We start from the raw sequence: 21,326 nt of genomic DNA, 5'->3' as shown, positions 1-21,326 counted from the left end.
TCATGGTTGTCTATTGATTGGTGTTTAATTCATGGTTGGCCATTGACTGGAGTTTAGTTTACGGTTGGCTATTGACTGGTTCACAGATGGCTATTGATGAGTGCTAGGGAAAGGCTTGGCACGATTTCTGTCCTTTGCTGTTGAGTCATGCTTCTACAATGCCTGTTACAGTGATATATACACACTATACTCCGCATGCCTGGTAAATGCACACTGGTGATCTACTCATTTCTTAATAGTAATGCCCCCTTTGAAGCCACCATGCAGATCCAGGAGGCAGGCATGAATCGTATCATAACAATATCATAAGCACAAAAGCTATGCTCTTTTGTGATGTCCTGCCTGGCATGTGTTAATGACTCCGAACTGTTCCTGTTAGCTAGTTTTCACTTAGTTCCTGTCACTTAAAAGAAAACAAAAGTCCCCAGAAACCAGAGCACTGAAAATACTAGCAGTGAGTCCCAGTGGCAGCCACAGGTCACAGTCACTGAAATTAAGGCAATTACGTTGCTGTATCTCTGAGAACTGTTAGATTAATTCCTGTGCTTACAATCCCAATGATTTTAAAGTGATGGCACCAAATATTGGGGGAATTGTATATAATGTGAAATGTCACAGTTTAAGTTTGTTTCATGGATACCTACTAGACTGAAATTTTGTGAGGTGCTTTTCTTTGAGCCATCAGAATGGTTTAAGACTCGTGGACCAAGAAATGAGGATAAAATCTAAACCTCCAAGTTGACACTATTGGGCTGAGAGAAGGGCGATTGTACGGGTCTTTTCTGGATGCCCCGGGTTTCTGTAGAACCAGAAACACGTTTCAGTCTCAAGATTTCTTCAGCTGAGTGGTGTGCAGGGCAGAAGTAGCTGGGTCTTCCATCTTTGGTCTGCTGTCCACAGGTGTCCCAGCTGTACCTGAGCCCCACGGGCCAGCGCAGCCCCTCACTCCCACCCCACCTCTTCTCCTGCGCAGAGCGGGCCTTCCACAGGCTGTTCCAGGAGCGAAGGCCACAGAACATCATCCTCAGGTGAGCCAGCCTGTTGTCACAGGCAGATCCCAGGACCGGGGCATGTTCCATTTCCCCACTCACTGTGTCTTAGAAGGGACAGACAGATTTCTTTTAGAAGTCACCCGAGGTATAGCAGTAATCTGAAACATACTTCATCTCGAAGATTTAAAATAGCAACACAGCCAATCTGCTTTCAAGTCAAAGAAACAAACATGGAGAAAGAAAACTTGTCACGTTACTGGACCTAAGCCACTGTTCCACGTAGGGTCCCAACCGCTCCCAGCACTGCTTCAAATTATAGCTTTATTTATTCATAAGACAGGGTTTTCCCAGCCTGCTTCTAGTATTCACCTCTGCTGCCATTCCACCCTGTATGCCTCGGGAGGTAGCTTTCTTGGAAAAGTAGAGCAGTTTTTCAAACCACAGAAAGACAGTTCACCATGGAATAAAACTCTTCAAAGAGACATGAGTGGAAGAGCCACAAGGAGGGGTGGAGTGTGATCACACTTAGAAGATTCAAGAAATGGTTAAGGATTAAAATCAGGGCTGCTGTCTCTGGAGAGGCCTTTCTGCGTGGGCAGTACTGTTGTTATTGTCCAAGCTTCTGTTTCTCTCACAGTGCCCATGCTCAAATGAATTCTAAAACACGTTCTTAATAAACTCAACTTGCTTCCATAAACAGGATGGAGGGGTGGAGAGAGGGCTCTGGGGGCTTTGCTGAGAGGGAGCTTGCAGTTCCCTGTCAGAGTCCCATGGATAGATCTGTCTAAATTTGGTTCACCCCAAATTCTACATTCATTTCCTCATGGTAACCCCCTCCCTCAACCTCCTCACTAACATACCCTCACTCATGTTTCCTTAGGACATATTTTAAGGCTAATAATGCCTAATATTTTGAGAGGGAAAAAAAAGAACCCACTTCTTCATTTATGTTAAACATCAGTCTCCCAAGTCCTTATAGGGAAGACTGGATCTTTGCCGACAAGACACAGGGGTGACATAGTCACTCTGCCCTTCCTTTGAAGTTGTGCACTGTGACAAGGTCCCCATGTGGAGCAGGGTGACAAGGGAGAAGGCTTCAGCCTTTTCTACCCCGCGTTCAAGTTGGCTCAGCCAAAGTTGAATGTTGACTGTGTTTCTCTTGTGCCACAAAAGTAGCATAGACAGATGGTAATGCAGATTTTAGTCATCAGAAGTTGAATGTCCCTCCAGGGCTCAGGGAACCCTGCAGAAAGGAAGCAGAATGAGTGTGAGACCCAGGGGGTAGGGGATAGGGGGTGGGGAGTGGGGTGGAGAGCATCAAGAAAATAGGACCCTCTAAATCGATATAATCAAAGCTCATATGGCTTCACAGAGACCGAAGCAATAGGCAGAGGACCTACATGGGTCTGCACCAGGTCAGGTCCTCTACATGTATGTATGGCTTCCAGTTTAGTATTATTATGGGATTCCTGAGCATATGGATGAGTGGGTCTCTGTTTCTTACGCCTTCTCTTGGGCTCTTTCCCTTCTGTTTGTTTGTTTTGTCCAATTCCAATGTGTTAGGGTTTTTTATTTTTTTTTTTACTACCCCTTAGGAAGCCTTTTCTCTTTCTAATGAGAGACAGAAGGGGAGTGGATCCCAATGGAGTGGGAAAAGAGGTGGGGAGGACCTAAGAGGAGTAGAGGGAGGGGAAGCTGTAATCAGAATATATTATGTGAGAAAAAAAATCTATTTTCAATTAAAGGGGAAAGCGTTGGATATCTCTAAAACAGATGGTCTATAAATAAGCACCAAATAAAACATTACTTTTTGGATTTTATTTTAATATCACATCTTAATGTTGGTGACTTGCTTGTGTCCCAGTAACGCACATGATTCCGGGCAGTGGGGTTGAGAAAAGAGGGCATTTGTCAAGTTGAAATTATTTGTCAAGTCCAATTATTCAAATTTCAGCATTTTTTTCTAGAAATTTCCCTTTAATTAATCAATTAGAAAGTGGCTTGCCCTCCAACCACTGCAAGACAGGTGTCAGGTGGTCCTCAGGGGATATGACATCCAACACACCATTGTGAGCAAGACAGTGCACATTCTGACTTGCGTCAAACCTATCCCACTGAAGAGTAAAGCTACTCCACCGACTCCCTGAAAGTGTATGCTATCCTACCGTCTCTGGGTCTGAGAATTACCCCTGGCTCTTTCTTCTTCTCCACCTTCTTAGCCAGTGACCTTGTCTTTCCCTTGTTTTCTCTCAGTGGAGAAAGAGGGTCAGGGAAGACCCAGGCCAGCAAGCAGATCATGAGGCACCTGACCGGCAGAGCCAGCTCCACCCGCACCATGTTTGACTCCAGATTCAAGCATGTAAGTGCCCTCTGGGTTGGTGAATATGTAGGTGAGTAGATTGTGCCAAGAACAATGTCATGTGCGAATACAAGAACGCATCATCATGATTAAAAAAAACCATGGTCACAATTATAGATAAAAAGAAAAGATCTTTGTGTGTTTGCATAGAAGGTCCCAGGCTCATACTTCTGCAGGGGATTGCTGAGATGCACTGCTGGGGGGACCTTGAGTGCTAGCAGCAAAACTCCAACATTTTTAAAAGAAGTGGCCACAGTAAACATGAATGGTTCAAATCTATAGCTATTTATTAAGCTTGGACCCTCTTCAATAAATGTCAGTCCACTCCACAACTCTAGTGGAGCAGTGGAGTCAATTTGGGAAACCTAGTCTTTATTTAAATATGCTAATAAACCACCAGCTGATGTTCCCGAGTGAGAACATGAATAAATCAACATGGTTATAAGATAAATGCAGGTTAACTAATGGAAATAGCAGAATCCATTGACTTAATTGAAATGACAGGGGACAATAGTCTCCCCCTCTAAATTACAGGCTGAAATAATCATCTATTAAAAGGATTGCTGGTGCAGGAACAGGCACTGTAATTTCTAAAGTGCATTCTGATCACTTCATGTAAATGATTTTGCTGTTTAGTGTAAGTGACTGCTTTCTAGTTCCTGTGAGTAAGTTAGGTGTCCCTCCATCAAATCTGTGGGTACTGGGAAGTCAGAATCATCAGTCCCGCTGATTCCTGGGAGTAAGTTAGGTGTCCCTCCATCCAATCTGCGGGTACTGGGGAAGTCAGAGCCATCAGTCCCATGCAGTTTTCAAGTGGCATGCCTTCTCATTCATCCGTGTGTTTTCCTCATTCCTCGTGACATGTTTTAATTCTGTATTAATCATGGGATTCCCCACTCTAAATATCATCCACATGAATATCATTGTGTAAGTTCACGAGGTTCTGTGCACGAGCGGCAAAGCACCTTGGGGAATAAATGAATTTATCCATGTGTCGAATGAGTTTGTGAACTGAACGGAAACTTGTGTAATGTTACAGAGCAGAGCATCTGTGCAATGCAATAGGTCCGAGAGAGGGGCCCTGGCACCCTCCCCGTGTGGGAGAAGGATTTGGCTAACCAAATGAGCACCCTGGATTCACAGAGCGACTTAGCAGTGAGGTTGAATGTGAGAGCCCAAGAAGATGAGAGGATGCTTTCAGGTGACTGGGGCAGGACCAGGACCGGAGAGCTGCTCTGAGAGACTGACTGTGAGCCTTCCATGGGGAACCTATCTCAGGCAGACATGCAGAGCCCTGCCCCTGGGTCTAGTGCATCCCCAGAGATGGTGCTTTCTTCCCTTCAGTCTGGGCGCCGCTAAGCCCTACCAACAATGTTTTGTCTCTAACCCCTCTATCTGCATCTTGAAGATCAGAAGCAGTGCCTTTCCGTGTCCTTGGATTTATTGGAACAGAGAAGCCATGTTTTTGAGAGAATTGCCTGTGACTTCTTGCTCATTCCATCCCAAATGAGTTTTAGGTTCATTCAATTCTGTTGCAATCATTTAAATAAGCCTTTACTGAAAAGTCCCTTTCAGAGGGGAATGACAGGCTCAGTATGACTGATGGACGTGAGACGATTCATTAAGGAGCCCACAGACCCTTATTTCTAGCACGTACAATATAGTAAGCTACTTTCATAGCATATGGCCACTTTAGCTCCTGAAATTGATACCACTTTATAAATGGAAAACCATCGGGCCAATACAATTTTAATCAGTAAAAATCAAGGGTGCACGCAGGTACTTCTTTCCTGTATATTTTTGTTTAAAATTTTATGGTTATGTGCTAACCTCATCATTTTGTTTCAAAGTCAAGAGAGACAGTGGAGTCTTTTTTTTTTTCCTCAGCCTTTCTCTTCATACAGTTATTTAGCGCCACCTATTGGTTGACTAGCTAATACAGCCGCGCTTGGCATTGTCATCTCGAAGTACGCAGCCCTGTGTGCATTGAACAAGTCTGTTAAGAATTTACAATTCTTCAATTCTTAACTGGCTTCAGCTTTATGTTAGTGTCACACCTTACGTGTTTTTATTGATGAGGTCAACAGTATGAAACTGGGGTTAAATATGTGTCCCTGCAGTCAGATGCCTAGGTTCAAACCCCAGTCAGGACATTTGGAGTCTATGAGCCTGGCAGCTGGTGTTTCTCTTGTCACGGATGGTAAAGTGGAGACTCTGGTGATGAAGGATGAAAACCATCGCATGCATGCACATGTATGTATTCACACACGCACCTGGCGTGAGAATGTGATAGCCTACAGTTACTAATGGAATGAAAATCATGATTACCGTGTGTGTGCTCTGCAGTGGGTACAAAGCTGAGTGCCTTACACACAGGGCACTGCCAAGCATGGAGAAGTAATCCCCGTGTTAAAGGAGAATGGGGATGGGGCTGAAGGAACTTGGAGCATGTCATTTACAAACCTGAGATGGGGAGGCAGCTACACGGGGAGACATGTAATCTTTGCCCCACACTTCCTGTTTGGGGACACATTCTCCACTATCTATAATACCCTTGTATAATCTTGTAGAATGATATAACTATCACTTGGTTGTCAAATATAGCACAGAAATGTATCAAAGCTAAAATATTCTTAAACTCATTCTTTCATGACTTTTTAATTATTTTATAGTACATTTGTGCAACAAGAAGAAATGACAATATTAATTTTAACATATGCATTGATATCTATTCAATGTAAACTTTAAAGAAAAAGAATAGGCTGTTGTGTTGTCTTGTTGGCCGAGTCCTTCACCTTACAGAAGCTTTTCGGTTTCAGGAGGTCCCGTTTATTAACCGTTTCTCTCAGTGTCTGTGCACCTGGTGTCATATTCAGGAAGTGGTCTCCTGTGCCAATGTGTTCAAAGCTGCTTCCCACTTTCTCTTCTATCAGCTTCAGTCCGGGTTTATATTGAGGTCTTTTATTCACTTTGTCCTAGCAATAGTGGAGAGGGTGCCTGAACTGGCCTTTCCCTATAATCAGATTAGTGACTACCCTAACTGTCATCATAGAACCTACATCCATAACTGTTGGGAGCAAATGCAGTGATCCACATCACTGGGCTGAGCTCCCGTAGTTCAGCTGAAGAGAGGAAGGATTATATGGGAGGAGCGGGGAGTCAAGATCATGATGGGAAACCCACAGAGACAGCTGACCTGAGCTAGTGGGAGCTCACAGACTGTGGACTGACAGCTGGGGAATCTACAGAGGCCTGAATTAGGCCCTCTGAACGTGGGTGACAGTTATGTGGCTTGATCTGTTGGAGGATCCCTGGCAGTGGGACCAGAACTTATCCCGGGTGCATGAACTGGCTTTTAGGAGCCCATTCCCTATGGTTGGATACCTTGTTCAGCCTTGATGCAGGGATGAGAGGTTTGATCCTGCCTCAACTTGGTCTGCCATACTTCGTTGACTCCCCATGGAGGCCTTATCCCCTCTGAGGAGTGGATGAGGGGTGGAGTGCGAGGGGAGGTAGGAGGAGGGGAGAAAGGAAGGGATGGGGAACTGGGGTTGGTATGTAAAATGGAAAAAAAATTAAGAAAAATAAGAGTATACTGATCACTAATTATTTAAGGGGGTTCTGTCACACCTGTTATTAATTTACTTTGAGTTTTATTAATTTTCAAGCCCAAATCATAGAGTTTTGTAAAGATTTAATGTGTCTTCAGAAATCCAAGCCTCAAAACCAGATGGCTAAAACACATTTCATTATCATGTTTAGCAGTTTTGATTTGTAATTGGGATCAGAGTGTTGCTTTATAATAGTTAACCATGCAGAATGCTTCACAAATTGGTAAGTGCCTGAGTATAATGAACTCAAAACATTTGTTAAAAATTTATAATAATGATCTCAGAAATGATGTCCTTCATCAAAGGGTCTAGGATGAGGGCTCAGCAGATCAGGAGAGGGTGGCCTTTTGCCATCTGGTGGTTGAGTTGGAAGCCGGTTTTCACATATTTGTAGAATGTCTTGAAAGAGAAATTACTTGCCAGATTTTCATACATTTTGGAGACTTGTTCAGCCACCATTGTTATTAGAATCGCAGTCAATTGATGGATGAGGAGTGGATTTTATTGCAGGATCAATATTTGAGGAAACTTGTTTCAAGAGAATGTCAGATCCTGGTGTGCACCCTAGGGGCTTTATGCTAGAGTTTTAGAACCACGGGCTTACAAACTTTGAGACAAAGCCTAGGGCAGCGAGGGTCAACTAGATGCTTAGTTCCATTTCTGCAGGGGAGGATGAGTGGCAAGGGGCACGGTCCAGCCAAGAAAGAGGTTGGCAGGCCTGCGTGTTGAAGCCTGTGCGAGCATGCCTGCGGATAGGAACACGGGGCCAATGTCACACGCGTAGCTTTGAAGAAAGTCTGTCTCAGGTTTAGGTCATTTCTAATTGTTCTCTTCAAAAACACCAAGGGGCTGGAGATGTGGCTCGGCTGGCAAGAGTGATAAGGGCCCGAGTCAGATTCCAGTACCTATGTGAAAAGCCAGGAATGGTCATCTGTGTGCTGGCACTCCGGGGCTGTGGCAGCAGAGACGTGAGAACCGTGAAGCTTCTTGGCTGCTGGTTTAGCTCCAGGCAAAGATCCTGTTGTTGGGATAAGGTGGAAAATGAGAGAGTAGAACAGCCAGTGTCATCTACATACATGTACATACAACACCGCCCCCCCTTCCCTGCACACACTGGTTTCAGTTTACATCCAGGCAAATAAAGAATACGATACCTCATCATCGGTGGCCACAATGTGGCAGACCGTGTGTAGTCATCATTTGCCTTTGAGGAAAAGAAGAACCTTAAAAGTTCAGCACGTGTTCTGTAGAAAGCACAGAACCATCCAGATCACAGAACACTCCCAACATCTTTGCTATGACTCTCCAATTTTATTATTTTTAAGGAGTCGTCAGACCAAATTCTCTCTTGTGCTGCAGGCCATGTGCATCCTGGAAGCCTTCGGCCATGCCAAGACCACACTCAACAATGTGTCCAGTTGCCTCATACAATACTGGGAAGTGCAGTTCTGTGAGAGGAGGAAGCAAGCAACTGGAGGTAAGTTTGCCCTCCGCCGGCAGAGGGTCCCCGTGCCCAGAGACATGGAGGCGGGGTGGGGGGAGGAACTTGTGAAGCCTGCAGTCACAGTCTAGACCCACACCCATGTCAGCACACAGCAGAGAGAAGCTAACTACAGACTGTCACGGAGCAAGTCTGCTTGCCACCACCTATAGATTTATAAGCCTCTTATACATGTCCTAGAAATGTTTTATAATAAAGATGGCCAGGTAAATTGAGAGGGGCCTAGAGGTGTCCCCTGCATCCCAAGATGTCAGGTTTCAAGTTCAAACTCTACTGGGACTCAAAAATATTCTCAAGTGCACGGTGAGGCTTCCCTGGAGGATTGCTGTCTAAACTACACAACACAGAAGAGGGGCTTAGCTACAAAGAGCTGACATGGTCGTAATTCTCCCACAGAGAGGCAAAGATTCAAACAAATCATAGCCATGTGCAGATCCTTCACACAGCACACAGTGGGATCTGTTTAAATCACACATGAGCTTTTTAAATGATTGAATTAAAACCCATCCAAACAGTAAAATAATCACCAAACTAAACTGGAACAGAAAGAACTGACTTTCTGTTCAGTTTAAATGTTAGCTGTGTATTTTTTCTGGAAACTCAGTTACAATTCAAGTTTTCACTGACCTGGTCCTGGCCCTAGTAGTGAAGTGTCCTGGTGAGACATTTCCTGAAACCAGAAGCCAAAACAGGAAAGACCTTTGTCACATGGATATGCAGACCCGGACGAAGATGGTGGTCCCATTGATCAGGTAGCCTGTCAGCAGCGTTGAGTCCCAGGGCACTGGCCACCTGCTTGTACGGCTCCTACTGAGTCAGTGCAGCACCCGCCCAACCCACCCTGATGCCAATGCTAAGTCTGAGCATCACAAGCCCCTAGTCTACACGTGGCCAAGGAGAGACCCCTCATCCGGGCTCTGTGGCTCTCTATCCAAATCGTCTGCGGCACAGCAATGTGCTAACTGCTCCCTAGAGGTGCATGCAGGCCATTGTCCACATTTCTCCCCTTTCTCTTGGAGAGACTAAATGGGTCCTCTTCTCAGGAATGTCGGGGTAGAAAATTGTCAACTGAGAGAAGCAGCAGAGGGTGGGTGAGGGTGCTGTTGTGCGACCCCGGGGACCTGAGTTTGAGTCCTCAGAAACCAAGTAAAGCCAGTAGCTTGTAGGTAAGGCCACCGCTCCTGTAGTGAGACAAGAGGTGGGGACGAGAGTCCCCCATAAGCTCATGGGCCAGCTAGTTTGTGTATGCAGCAACAAACTATAAAGAGGCCATGTCTCGCACGAGGTGAGGCCTGATACCCAAGGTGGTCCTCTCACTTCCACATGTATTACACGACACAAACTCACAAGGGCATGCACACACAAGCACACACACACACACACACACACACACACAGAGAGAGTGCTGGAAAACTGCAGTCAGACTTCTGGAGACTTGCCACGATCACACTCTATTAGCAAATAGTTCCCATGGTTCCTGGCCAGCCACGCCCCGAAGTACTTAATAGGCTCATGCGAACAGATAGGGTGTACCCATGTGCATTCCTACCTCTGAGTCCTCAGGGAGAGAACTGGGGTGAATGCAATAGAATCTAAGCTGCCTGTAAGTTAGCTGACTCTCTGGACTGTGTATGTGACTTGGTTGCCTCTTCTTTTCCGGAACTGTTCTGCAGACCCTCGACCTTTCTTTACTTCCTATTGTTTTCTCATTCTGTCTCCCCACCCCCCAGACAGGGATTCTCTGTTTATCTCTGCCTGTCCTGGAACTCGCTTCGCGTAGACCAGGCTGGCCTTGAACTCACAGAGATCCACCTGCCTCTGCCTCTCTGAGTGCTGGGACTGAAGGCGTGCGCCCCGCTAATTAACAGCCTTCAGATATCAGTGTTTACATTTGTAGTTTTGAAAGCTTCCTGCTGTGTTCCTAAAAAAAAAAAAAACAGCTAGTAAAATGCTTTAGTGATTCTTTTTCTAGGATTTTAAAACTGAGACAAATAAAGCTGTTTGGAAACAAAGCAGGAAGTCAGTGCTGTTGTGGGATTGCATTCTCAGGTGCATGGAAACATCACCCTGGTCCTACAGAGCCTGGGAGCTCCAAGGGTTCAACCTCCGAGTTTGCCTCTGCCCTTAATAAGAAAGAAACTGATGACGATTGCCCTGTGAGGGTTTATTATGAAAGTCAAGTCTCCAGTGCCTCGTCTTTGGAGACTGGGCAGAGAGGCGATGCTGACACTGGGCAGAACGGACTTGGGAAAGCACAGCAACAGACTGACTCACCTCACTGCACAGACGGGGGTTTGAGGACAAAGCGTGCTGTGTGGTGTGAAGATGTGGCCCATGATAATCAGTCAGTCACAGGAACATCCATCATAGAGGCTTAGGAGCACTGCGTGCTTTTTCAGTGATGGTGGCGTGTTCAGATGTACTGAGGGAGTGGATGACGGAGCACAACAAGCAGGTGTACAGTCAGGACACTAAGGCAGGATTGCTATGGAGACGCTTCTTTGTGCTGAGAAGACCTTAAGTCTGAAGATGAGACCTCTGCCTCCTGCTAGTCTGATGTCCTGAGGTCCCGTGAAGGACTTGACAATCTTACCTTTTTTCCTAGTTCATGTTCACATAAATGAAGTGGGCATAAATGAAGTCTGAGAATGTTCCAGAATTTCAGTATCTGAGACCTGCTGTAACAAACTGTTGTATATTACTTCTCCTGAGGAGATCCAACACATACCTGTGTGCATACATGTGCACACAAATATACTCACACGTACACACACACACACACACACACACACACACACACGCTTACTCACCCCAGAAAGAGAATCCACACCAGATCAAAGGAACTATCACTGAAGTCTACCTTGGTGAATCAGTGAGTTTTTATTGGGGTCACTAGCAGGACTTGGGGTGTGTGGCTATTTACCAGGAGCGGGAACGACTCCAAAGCAGCTGGGTCGCCTGAAAGCTAATCCTAACATGAGTGACAACTCACAGCTGCAGTCGTGGATCTCTGCACAACTTGCAGGCAGTTCCACTGGTCTGAAAACCTCTGTGCAGCTCCCTGGTCAGCGTCCCTCACTGCTCCCAGAATCCCCTCTGCAGCCCCGCCTCCTGCCCCGTCAGTCTGACCTCACTGCTTCCAAGCTTCCTTGCTGCACCCTGCGCCCTATTAGTCTCCCCTCCAGCAGTTGTTTACGGTTTCTTTTAATTTGAGGAGGGGCCCTTGGGTGTCTTAAATTTCAGCATTCTCAGGTGACATTTATTTGCCTCCTGGGTCCCATGGCCTCCCTTCTTGGAGGAAGGTTTCAGTGTTAATGAAACTGTCATATACCCCAAATGGTTGACCAGACAGCATGAAACCTCCAGAGGTGAGCTGACCGACCCCTGAACTCTCCAAGTCTGGCCATCTCCAGGGTAGAGCCTATTGGTGTAGCCCCGTCTGAGCTCACCGCGTCCTTCTGTGTTGGGCATACGCCTGTGTCCCCAGCTCTGCGCCCACGGACACATGCCTTGCTTGGTCACACCACGTCAGCACCCACCTACTCCAGCCTGACTCAGAGCAACATGAGTGTCCCTGCATAGCTGATGCTGCTTCTAAGCGAAGCCCCCCTTTTCCCCCTGCCCCAGCTCTGAGATGAGGGCTTTGGAGCATCTTTTGTGGGACAGGATTCAGCCTCTTGCAGGGAATGAAGAAAGACCTTCACAGTCCAAAAATGTTTTCAGTTGAAGAACAGACACCTCCACTGTGGAGGAAAATTAGCCCTGGGCTCTTTGCAAAGCCACGCTAAAAAAAAAAAAAAAAACCACACGAGCAGGTTCCGCTTCTGAACCGAGGCTCTCTTTAGTGAAAAGCAGGGTTCTGAGAGATGGCTGATGAAGTGCCTGTCCTGTAAGCAGAAGGACCTGAGTCTGGATCCCTAGCACTGAGGCAGAAGCTAGATGTACTTCACAGGTTTGTAACCCTAGCATTAGGTGAGAAGAGACCTGCAGACCGGCAGAGCCCACTGCCCGGCCAGCCCAGCTGAACCAGCAAGTTCCTCTGGGAAATAGTGTCACCGTTAGAGAGTGATAGAGGAAGGTGACTCATGGCGACCTCTGGCTTCCACGTGCGCACAGGGGAGTGCACCACGGTACACACACACACACACAAACACACACACACTTCATAAAAAAGGAAGGCTCCATTAAACTACCAAGAGAAAGCAGCTGACTTGTAAATATTCGCTAAAATAGCTAATGAGATTATATTAAGACTATTATATCCAAACCAGATCAAGTCAATGAAGATTAGGTGGTGTTTTTATGCTTTCAAGTCGGCCGTATTTGCTTAAGTTATCAGCGTGTGTAAAGCTCCCATTGTATTAGCCATGGAGAATTATCATACTAATATATGGGCTGAGATATGCTTTCTCCTATGACTGTTATTAGTGGTCTTTAAATAATTTAGCACCAGTTATTTTGCCAGAATGTAACCACAAATTGCAACATAAAAAAAAAAAATCAGGCTAAGTTTTATGAACCAGCAGCTATACATAAATAGATACTTTTCATTTTGTATAAATTTACTAACAAACAGCATCTTGGTCTGGCTTCCACCTCAGCGTTTTCTCCAGCTGACTTCCTGTTTAACAAACCCATCATTCCTGGTTCTTCAGAGTAGGAACCACCGCCCTTCAGGACTGAGGAGCTTCTGCAGTGTCTCTCTCACCCCACGGACGTGTCAGAAGTCAGTGTGTAAAAATAAGGAAAGGTTCCATTTAGCCAGAAAGTGCCCTGGGTTTGAGACCACTGCCTTCACCCTAACCTTTACGCCTCTTGCCCAAGAAAGCAGAGGTTTACAGTGTGCCACACAAGTGTGCCTGTGGGCTGAGGGAGAAACTGTGGTAGACTCTTGCCCTCAGTTCCTTCTTGGACTCTAGTGAATAAAATTATGAGATTGTCAGTCACTCTAGAGCAAATGCTAGTTTCTTCCTTTAACTGAGAATAGATTTCTTTGTCTCACATAATGTATCCTGAATACAGTTCCCCCCCTCTGTGCCTCCCAGTTCCTTTCCATCTCCCCTCCAGATCAACTCATTTTCTCTCATTGGAAAACCAGCAGGCTTCTAAAAAATGTAATATTATAATATATAAAACTAATACATCAGAATTGGGCAAAACAAATAGAAAGAAATGAGCCCAAGAAATGGCACACGAGTCAGAAAACCACTTGTTCACACGCTCAGGAATCTAATAAAAACACTAAAATGGAAGCCATAAATACAGAGAGGACCCGATTCAGGCCTGTGAATACTCCTCAGTGTCTGTGAGTTCATAGGAGCTTTGCTTGGCAATTCAGAGGCCTTGTTTGATTGGTGTCCTCCATCCCCTCTGGCTCTTACACTCTCTCCTGCCTCCTCTTCCACAGGATTCCCTAAGCCCTGAGGAGGGCCTTGGCAGAGAGATACTGGTTAGGGCTTCCTATTCCAAGGTCTCTCACTATCTACATAATGGCTGGTAGTACGTATCTATGGTTGCTCCCAGCTGCTGCACAGAAGTAATGTTCCCTTTGTGCTTTCATCAGAGCCTCTGGGAAAGCCTTGAATTGACCTGGCTCTCAACAGAATGTCATGCACCAAATACTGATGGAAGGGCTATGGGAAGGTGGTCCCAGGAAACAGCACCTCCCTGTCTTCTGCAAGCACATTGGTGTGGCGGCAGTGTCTTTGGGAGCTGTGGCTTCCCATAAAACTTACTAGTGAAGGCTGGTGTGCATCAAGCATCTGTAAGGTTGTGTTTGCTGCACCTGGTGAGACTACAGCACAAACTCAGACAACATCAGCAGGGTCAAAAGCCAAAGTGTACACGGTTCTCAGGCCTGAGATCCCCAGAAGTGACTAGGAGCCAGTTTGATAGAACCGCCTCAGCCTAGCATGAACCCCGCTCTCCTTTCCAGTACTTCAGCTGCAGACAAGTTGTCTGATCTGCTTTACATCCTCTTCCTCTTCTGTGTTGTGGTGGGGATCATCTCTGCAAACTTTTAGAGTTCCAGCAGCAGAGTCACGTCAACATGGTTCTATTTTCTTCCACTTTCGTGTCAATATGAAAACTACCCCTTTTACCAGATGTAGATGCTGGGTTGCTATGTACAGAATGGCCTGTATCATACCGATTGCCTACCATGAGACGGTTCGCGTGTCGGGCGAGGGGCTGGAAATTGAAATACACACACACACACACACACACACACACACACACACAGAGGGGAGGGGTCAAAAATGCCAACTTTATTGTGTTCCAGGGCAGCTTATATAGTGTCCTCCCTGACCAATGACCACGCCCTAGCTCTCGGGATCCTTCAGCTGCAAGCCCATCAGAAACCATTCCCCTGCCATCAGGGAGGTCTTGTGCTCAGAGCAGCTGCAAGCATAGGAAAACAAGTTGTTTACTCCGGCAGGCACAGGGTCATAGAAAATTCAGGGTCTGGGGGTCTTCAGTCCCCAACAGATATAGACTGGCATGGGATGGGAAAGTATTTGACTCTCAGCTTTTTCTGTGGACTAAAAGAAAATCCTGGCTCAACTTCAGTTGAAACAACAGTCTACTCACAGTGGGAAATTCTCTCCAGTGGATGTACCATGGATGTGGCCTTCTTGGGTAATGTAAACATTAAGAGTTTAAAAAAAAAAACAAGAGAGAACACATGTGAGGGGCTGCTCCTAGCACCTCGCTTTCAAATCCTGATTTTTGAATGAATGAGAGAGGTGATGAGAGATGAAGCATCATCAGCTTATCACCAGCTTCCTTTGCATCACGTACCCCATTGGACCTGCTCTTCATAGAATGCTATAACTGATCCTATCTCGTGTCAAGAGCTGTTAGCAGTCTGGGCTTTGGAGATAAGGAGGATGGGTTTTAAAGAACAAAAGCCTCCAACAGCACTTTGAACAGGTCACATACAGAAAGCACCTTGTGTCTGAAATGCAATAGATATATATTTAGTGGTACCTTTGGGAACTCCAGACGGATCCTGAGACATTCTGTTTTTTTCTTCCTCATATTAAAGATGAACAAAATTACAGTTAAAAGGGGGAGTGCAGAGGGGCCATACCAGGTTCAGAAACAAGAATGCCTGGGGTTGCGTCCTGAAAAACTCCTCCTCTTACATCGCTGTCCATGACGGCTCATGCGTAGATGGTCCCTCACCCCAACACGAGCCAGCTCAGGGGGTGAAATGAGAAGAAAGGCACGTGTGACAGTCTACCTCCTCTCCCTGTGCAAGTAGTCTGTGTTGAGTGGCGTGGCCGCTCGAGGTGGGAGATGACGAGACTTTCTCTGAAGGAGGTCCTAACTTGTAGTCTGAAGGGGAGTAGCTCGTTCCATATACTTCCTTTAATAATGAACAAATGACCTAGCTTTATGAAATACTACAGTTACCTGTGGCATTGGGTACAAACAAACTACATGCATCCATGGAGTCAAACTTCTGGAGAGAGATGTTTATATGTAGATGTCTAGAGACTTGGCCGGAATCATTGGTTGGCATGGAGATAGCCATGGAAAGTGATACCTGCATTCTGGTCGAGACTATTTCCAATTTAAAAACTGCTACAGTGTTGAGATCGGGGTGGCAGTTGAGGGGAGCTCATTGGGCTGCAGTAAGTGCTAGAACCTCTCATTCCGGAGCCCCATGACTCCCTGACCTCAGAGCTGCACCCCACACCGCAGCATCTTCTCTGTTTGAGATCGTGTCAGCCCATGCTTGAGTTTGCCTGTAGATTCCCTTCAAAGTGACATGTTCTTCCAATCGTGTGGATCAGAACCCGTTAACCCCAAGCAATTTTATTCACTGCTGGAGATGTGCTAACTAGAGTGATTAATAATTACTCTGCTTAGGAATTCAGCTGAAGGGTTTTTCTGGCACTCGTGACTTGGCTCTTGATCAGTACTGAACACTGCTTCCACTGAAGCTGGTGTCTTTGTTGGTAGAAGTGTGTGCACATGATCCTGGGGCCAAGGCCAGAGGCACCAGCTCTCTCAGTCTTTGCTTCTCACCTGTCTTCTGGCACAGAAAACAGTGAATGGGGCCAGTGTGAAGCTCCACTATATACCTGTGCAGAGTCAAGGGCACTTACTCTCCTGGGGGTAAACTTACTTCAGACTTTTAAGGCAAAAAATTTGCCACATTTTTTGTTTAAAAAGAAAAATGAATGAAAACAATAATATCTCAACTTCAAATTTCTCCCTGGTTAAATCCATGAATATATGCACACATGTACGCACACACACACACACACACACACACACAAACACACACACACACACACACACACACACTACTGAGGATATGATTGGCTATTCTTGGTTATCAGCTTGACTACAGTTGGGATTAACTAACACATAAGTGGCTGGGTATACTCGTGAGGGATTTTTCTTATATAAATTGAGGTGGGAAGACCCATTTTTTTTTTTTTTTGGTTTTTTTCGAGACAGGGTTTCTCTGCAGCTTTAGAGCCTGTCCTGGAGCTAGCACTTGTAGACCAGGCTGGTCTCGAACTCACAGAGATCCGCCTGCCTCTGCCTCCCGAGTGCTGGGATTAAAGGCGCGTCATCACCGCCCGGCTTTGGGAAGACCCATTTTTAATCTCTATCTTTTGAGGTGGAAGGATCCACTTTTGATCTCTATCTTTTGAGGTGGGAAGACCCACCTTTTATCTGGGTCACACCTTCTGCTGGCTGCCTGTATAAAGGATATGGGGGGAGGAAGCTCATGCTTAGCCTGCTTGCTCTTGCTAGCAAGCTCATTCAATCACTGGCTTTAGAGCCTACTACTCTTTGGGATTCTGCTGTATCTGGAAGAAGAGCTGAGACATCCAGCCTGGTGCACTGAATAACTACTGGATTCTTGGACCTTCCACTGGTAGACAGTCATTGTTGGGCTAGCAGGACCAAGCCTATAAATCACTCTAATAAATCCTTCATGCATGTGCCCCTGTGTGTGTGTGTGTGTGTGTGTGTGCATGCGTGTGCACATGTGCGTGTGTGTGTTAGCACAAGGGTGGTTCCTCCATGCTGTGACAGGTTTCTCTAAAGGACTGTTGGACAGAGTGAACTCTCATATAAAACATGAGCTTCACTGATGAGCATGGGCCATACTGGGTTTTCAGACTTTACCACATACTTCTCACAGCAGCTGTTAACGGGGACAGAGCTGACTGTGGCAGCAGAAGTTGGGGACTCTGAGCTCTTGGCACCTTGGGATTAGCATCTCTGGAGACCTAAGATGCTTTAGAAAGCAAAGTCTCTTTGTATTGTTTCGAATGTTTGTGTTAGAAAAGAAGCTTTGTTGTCATGGCCTGTCATTAATTAACATGTAAATTTATGGAAATTGAACTAAAATGCCGTTTAACAGAATCCCTTCTCTTCTCCTAATCAGCCAGGATTTCCACATATATGCTGGAGAAGTCCAGGCTTGTGGCACAGCCTCCCGGTCAGGGCAGCTTTCTGATTTTCTCCTGGCTGATGGACGGGTTATCCACTGAAGAAAAATGCGGGCTTCACCTTGGTAACTTCTGTGCACACCGGTGAGTGGTCAAGGATTTTCCCAAGTTTTTCCTGAAAATTTCGAGCACATCCTCGGTGTGCTTAACTCTCTTTCGTATGTTTCTCGGAGGTGGAATGGTGGCTAAAGGGAGACAGCTGGCTACTGTTATGGCCGCGCTGTCTGGATAGCCGGGCTCTAATGGTGTGCTGAGTGGTGGGGAGGTTTCCCTTGCTGGCATGAACTTTTATTTTTTGTTTTGCTGTGTCTCAGAGGGGAAGACAAAAACCTAGCGTGTTTGTAAACATCCCAATGCCTATGGCTGTTCGGGGCACATTGTCTCAGCTCTCATCTTCTGAAGGGTTGGTGTGAATAACGGTGTGAACAGCCAGTATTCATTCGTAGCAGATGAGATTACGTAACAAAGAGAGGGATCACACCTCTCAACCAAGGGCAGATGCTCTTCATAGAAGGCAAAAGCTTTTCTTAAAACATGGAGCCATTGGTGACTATAATGAACATGTGAGGTCACCAAGATGGTCATCTGAGGAACGGTGTTCCGTGCACATCTTCCTGCCGGCCTCCAGCCTGAGCCCCACATGGCATCAGGCCGGGTTAGGGTTTGGATAAGAATTCGAACGGATAAGGGGTGAATGCTACCCAGAAAAGACGCTGGCGGGACACGGAATCTACTGCTCATCCCTGCTTCATTGTACTGAATTCTCTGTCACAGTCTGTTGTGTGCCTGTGGAGAAGCCCGTGATGAATGAGTGTACAATCACCAGAGTGAAGGGATGGTAAATGAGTCAGGGCAGGGAGCCAGGTGGTAGCCGATGACTGTTTCAGATGGTGAACCGGGGGGACACTGCTGGACAGAGTCCTAAGGAGTTCATGCAGGGACTTGGGGGCAGTCCCGGACAATTGAGAAATACTGGGAGCTTAGAGGGGAAGGGTGGGGTTGAGAAAAAGCAGGAAGGCCAAGGCATGTGGTCAGAGTTCAGGGAGGGAGGGAGGAAGAGTGACGCTGGCTTCGTGGACAGGCCACAGCAGAAACGTGTCTCTGTGAAGAGGGCCTGCAGTGCCCAGGCGGCTGTCTTTGTGAGGAACCCCAGCAGGATGTTCAGTGCCCTGGAACAAAGCAGGTGTCTTATTAATATGCATTATGAATAGCTAACGGGTGCTCAACATCATTTTCAATAAAAATACCCACGGCTGCTCCAGTTACATAAAGATATCAGTGGGAGGCTGTGCATGATGGTCGCTCACCTGGAATTTATACTGTTTAACAAGAAAACACGCCATTTACCAGCTGGATAAATCTTGCGCAGGTTACTGTACCGTCGAGACTTCTGTGGGTGTTGCTGAGTTTGCCATACTAGCAAAACTGGGTTTTCTGACTAGCGATATTGGCAGTGCTGGAAGAATTTTTATATTCCTTTGATGTTTGAATTTGTGGGTAGGGTCCAATCTCGGCTCATTCCTTGTGACAATTAGACCCCACACTGTTTGGAGGTTGGTCAGTATCCAGTCAGATCTGAATTGGATCACTAACTTTCTACATGCCAACAAACCAGACCTTTCATGTCTGGAAGCTTCCTTTAGGAGTCCACTCCTTAGCAATGGTCTATCAGAAAAGGATGTCCTGCTAAGAACTAACAGGACCCTGCATGTCAGCAAGAATCACTGTGTTTGCTGTAGGATGAGTCTGCTTATCCTGTAGTCTGCAGAATTTACTGACCCATCTTACACTGAACAAGCCACATCTGAACTCCCTCCCTCCCTCCCTCCCTCTCTCTCTCTCTCTCTCTCTCTCTCTCTCTCTCTCTCTCTCTCTCTCTCTCTCTCTCACACACACACACACACACACAGGTGAGGTGCTGATGAAGTACACAGAGTCTTAAAATAACCACTACAGACCCTCACAGCCTGCAGCCTGCAACCTGCCCTATCTCTTCCTCCTACACTGCAGCTCATTCCCTACGCGAAGCAACAAAAGGTGCGTGCAGTGCTCCAGGGCCTGCAGGACTCCTGCACATAGCATGCCTTCCAAAACTACTCCAGAGGGCGGGCAGTGTCCCTGCCTACGGTCTTAGGATCCTGGCAGCAGGTGAACCTTTAACTTCAGCTGTGCTTATGTGGTGAAGTTTCCTAAGCCTCACACAAACATGTAGAGACCCCGTGCCAGTAGTAAAATCCCCGTACACACATCTCTGTGTGCAGCCCAGGAAAGGTTCCCAAGAACAGAGCACGTTGCCTAACTGCAGCTCCTGAGAACACAGCACACTGCAGAGCTCACTTGGGGCAGAAGAAGGCACCTATCCTTCTAGTGCATCAAAGTAGCACTTACAAGCACCTGGAAGAATTTTATATGCCTTGGATGTTTGAATTTGGGTTGAGGTCTAATCCTGGCTCGTTGTGTGTTACTATTAGATGCCACACTTCCCGAGTATCTCTGTCTAGCATGCCGGCCTGTGGGTCTGAGGTTAGAAAGAATACATGCACCAAGAATCCCACAAGAGGGTGCACTCTCCACAGCCAGAACAGGAACCAACAGCAAACAAAAACTTCATTCTTTTTTGTTTACGGTTCCTTCTGTGCTTTTCTTTTCTTGGCCGCTATCTCTTATTTAAGTAGTATCTCCTCCGTTTCTTTTTGTACACACTATGTTATATCTGAGAGATAAATATAAGTTAGAGTCCTGCAGATTGGAATGAAGAAAACTCATGAAAGCAGCTGTATGCAATAATTGCTTGCCTTTAACTACTTTAAATTGCTTCTGTGGGTTTAGCCCCAGGAAAGTTAGGCTTTTAAACCTGAGGAAGAGACTCTTGACCTCCCTCCCCGCTGACTGATCATGGGGAGGATTGTGGGTTGCTTCCTAAGGCTGCTCAGCCAAGGCCACACTGGTAGCTGTGCTGATGAACCATCATTTGATGGGGAGAGCAGGTGCCCCAGTCCTCACCTCCTCTGAGAGAAAGAGAGCTGAGTCACTGAGGTTTGAACTTGAGGTGGCTGCAAACAACTGTCACGGGAGCGCTGAGCAATTAACTCCCAGGAGAGTGTGCTCTCTGCTGAGTGGTGGTTATCAGGGGGCTGAGCCGAATCTGAAGGCATTTCACAGAATTTTTTTTTTTTTTTTTTGCGTGTGTCAGGTAAAGAAAAACTTTAGTGTCATTTAAAGGTGACGCTCCATGATTTCATGGCTCACAAACTTCTGTTCAGTCACGGTTTTAGGGAAGGGAAAACTGATGATCTGTGAGACCTGTGCCTGAAATCTGCACCATTTCCACTGCAGGTCTATTTTGTAGCTTTTTACTTAAATATTATTTTGGAGATTGTATCA

General features: G+C 46.2%; 1 protein-coding gene across 1 annotated transcript in view; it reads left to right on the top strand.

Annotated features, from left to right (window-relative positions):
- Myo16 (myosin XVI) overlaps nucleotides 1–21,326 on the top strand; it is a 351,974-nt gene that overhangs the window by 120,444 nt on the left and 210,204 nt on the right. The window contains exons 13-16 of the mRNA XM_038326520.1: nucleotides 901–1,028; nucleotides 3,246–3,351; nucleotides 8,322–8,439; nucleotides 17,879–18,026. Coding sequence (XP_038182448.1) covers nucleotides 901–1,028; nucleotides 3,246–3,351; nucleotides 8,322–8,439; nucleotides 17,879–18,026 — 500 coding nt within the window. The remainder of the gene's footprint in view (nucleotides 1–900; nucleotides 1,029–3,245; nucleotides 3,352–8,321; nucleotides 8,440–17,878; nucleotides 18,027–21,326) is intronic.

The sequence above is a fragment of the Arvicola amphibius genome, chromosome 4 (genome assembly GCF_903992535.2).
Source record: "Arvicola amphibius chromosome 4, mArvAmp1.2, whole genome shotgun sequence".
Lineage (NCBI taxonomy): Eukaryota > Metazoa > Chordata > Mammalia > Rodentia > Cricetidae > Arvicola > Arvicola amphibius.
This window is presented reverse-complemented; position numbering and strand designations above follow the sequence as displayed.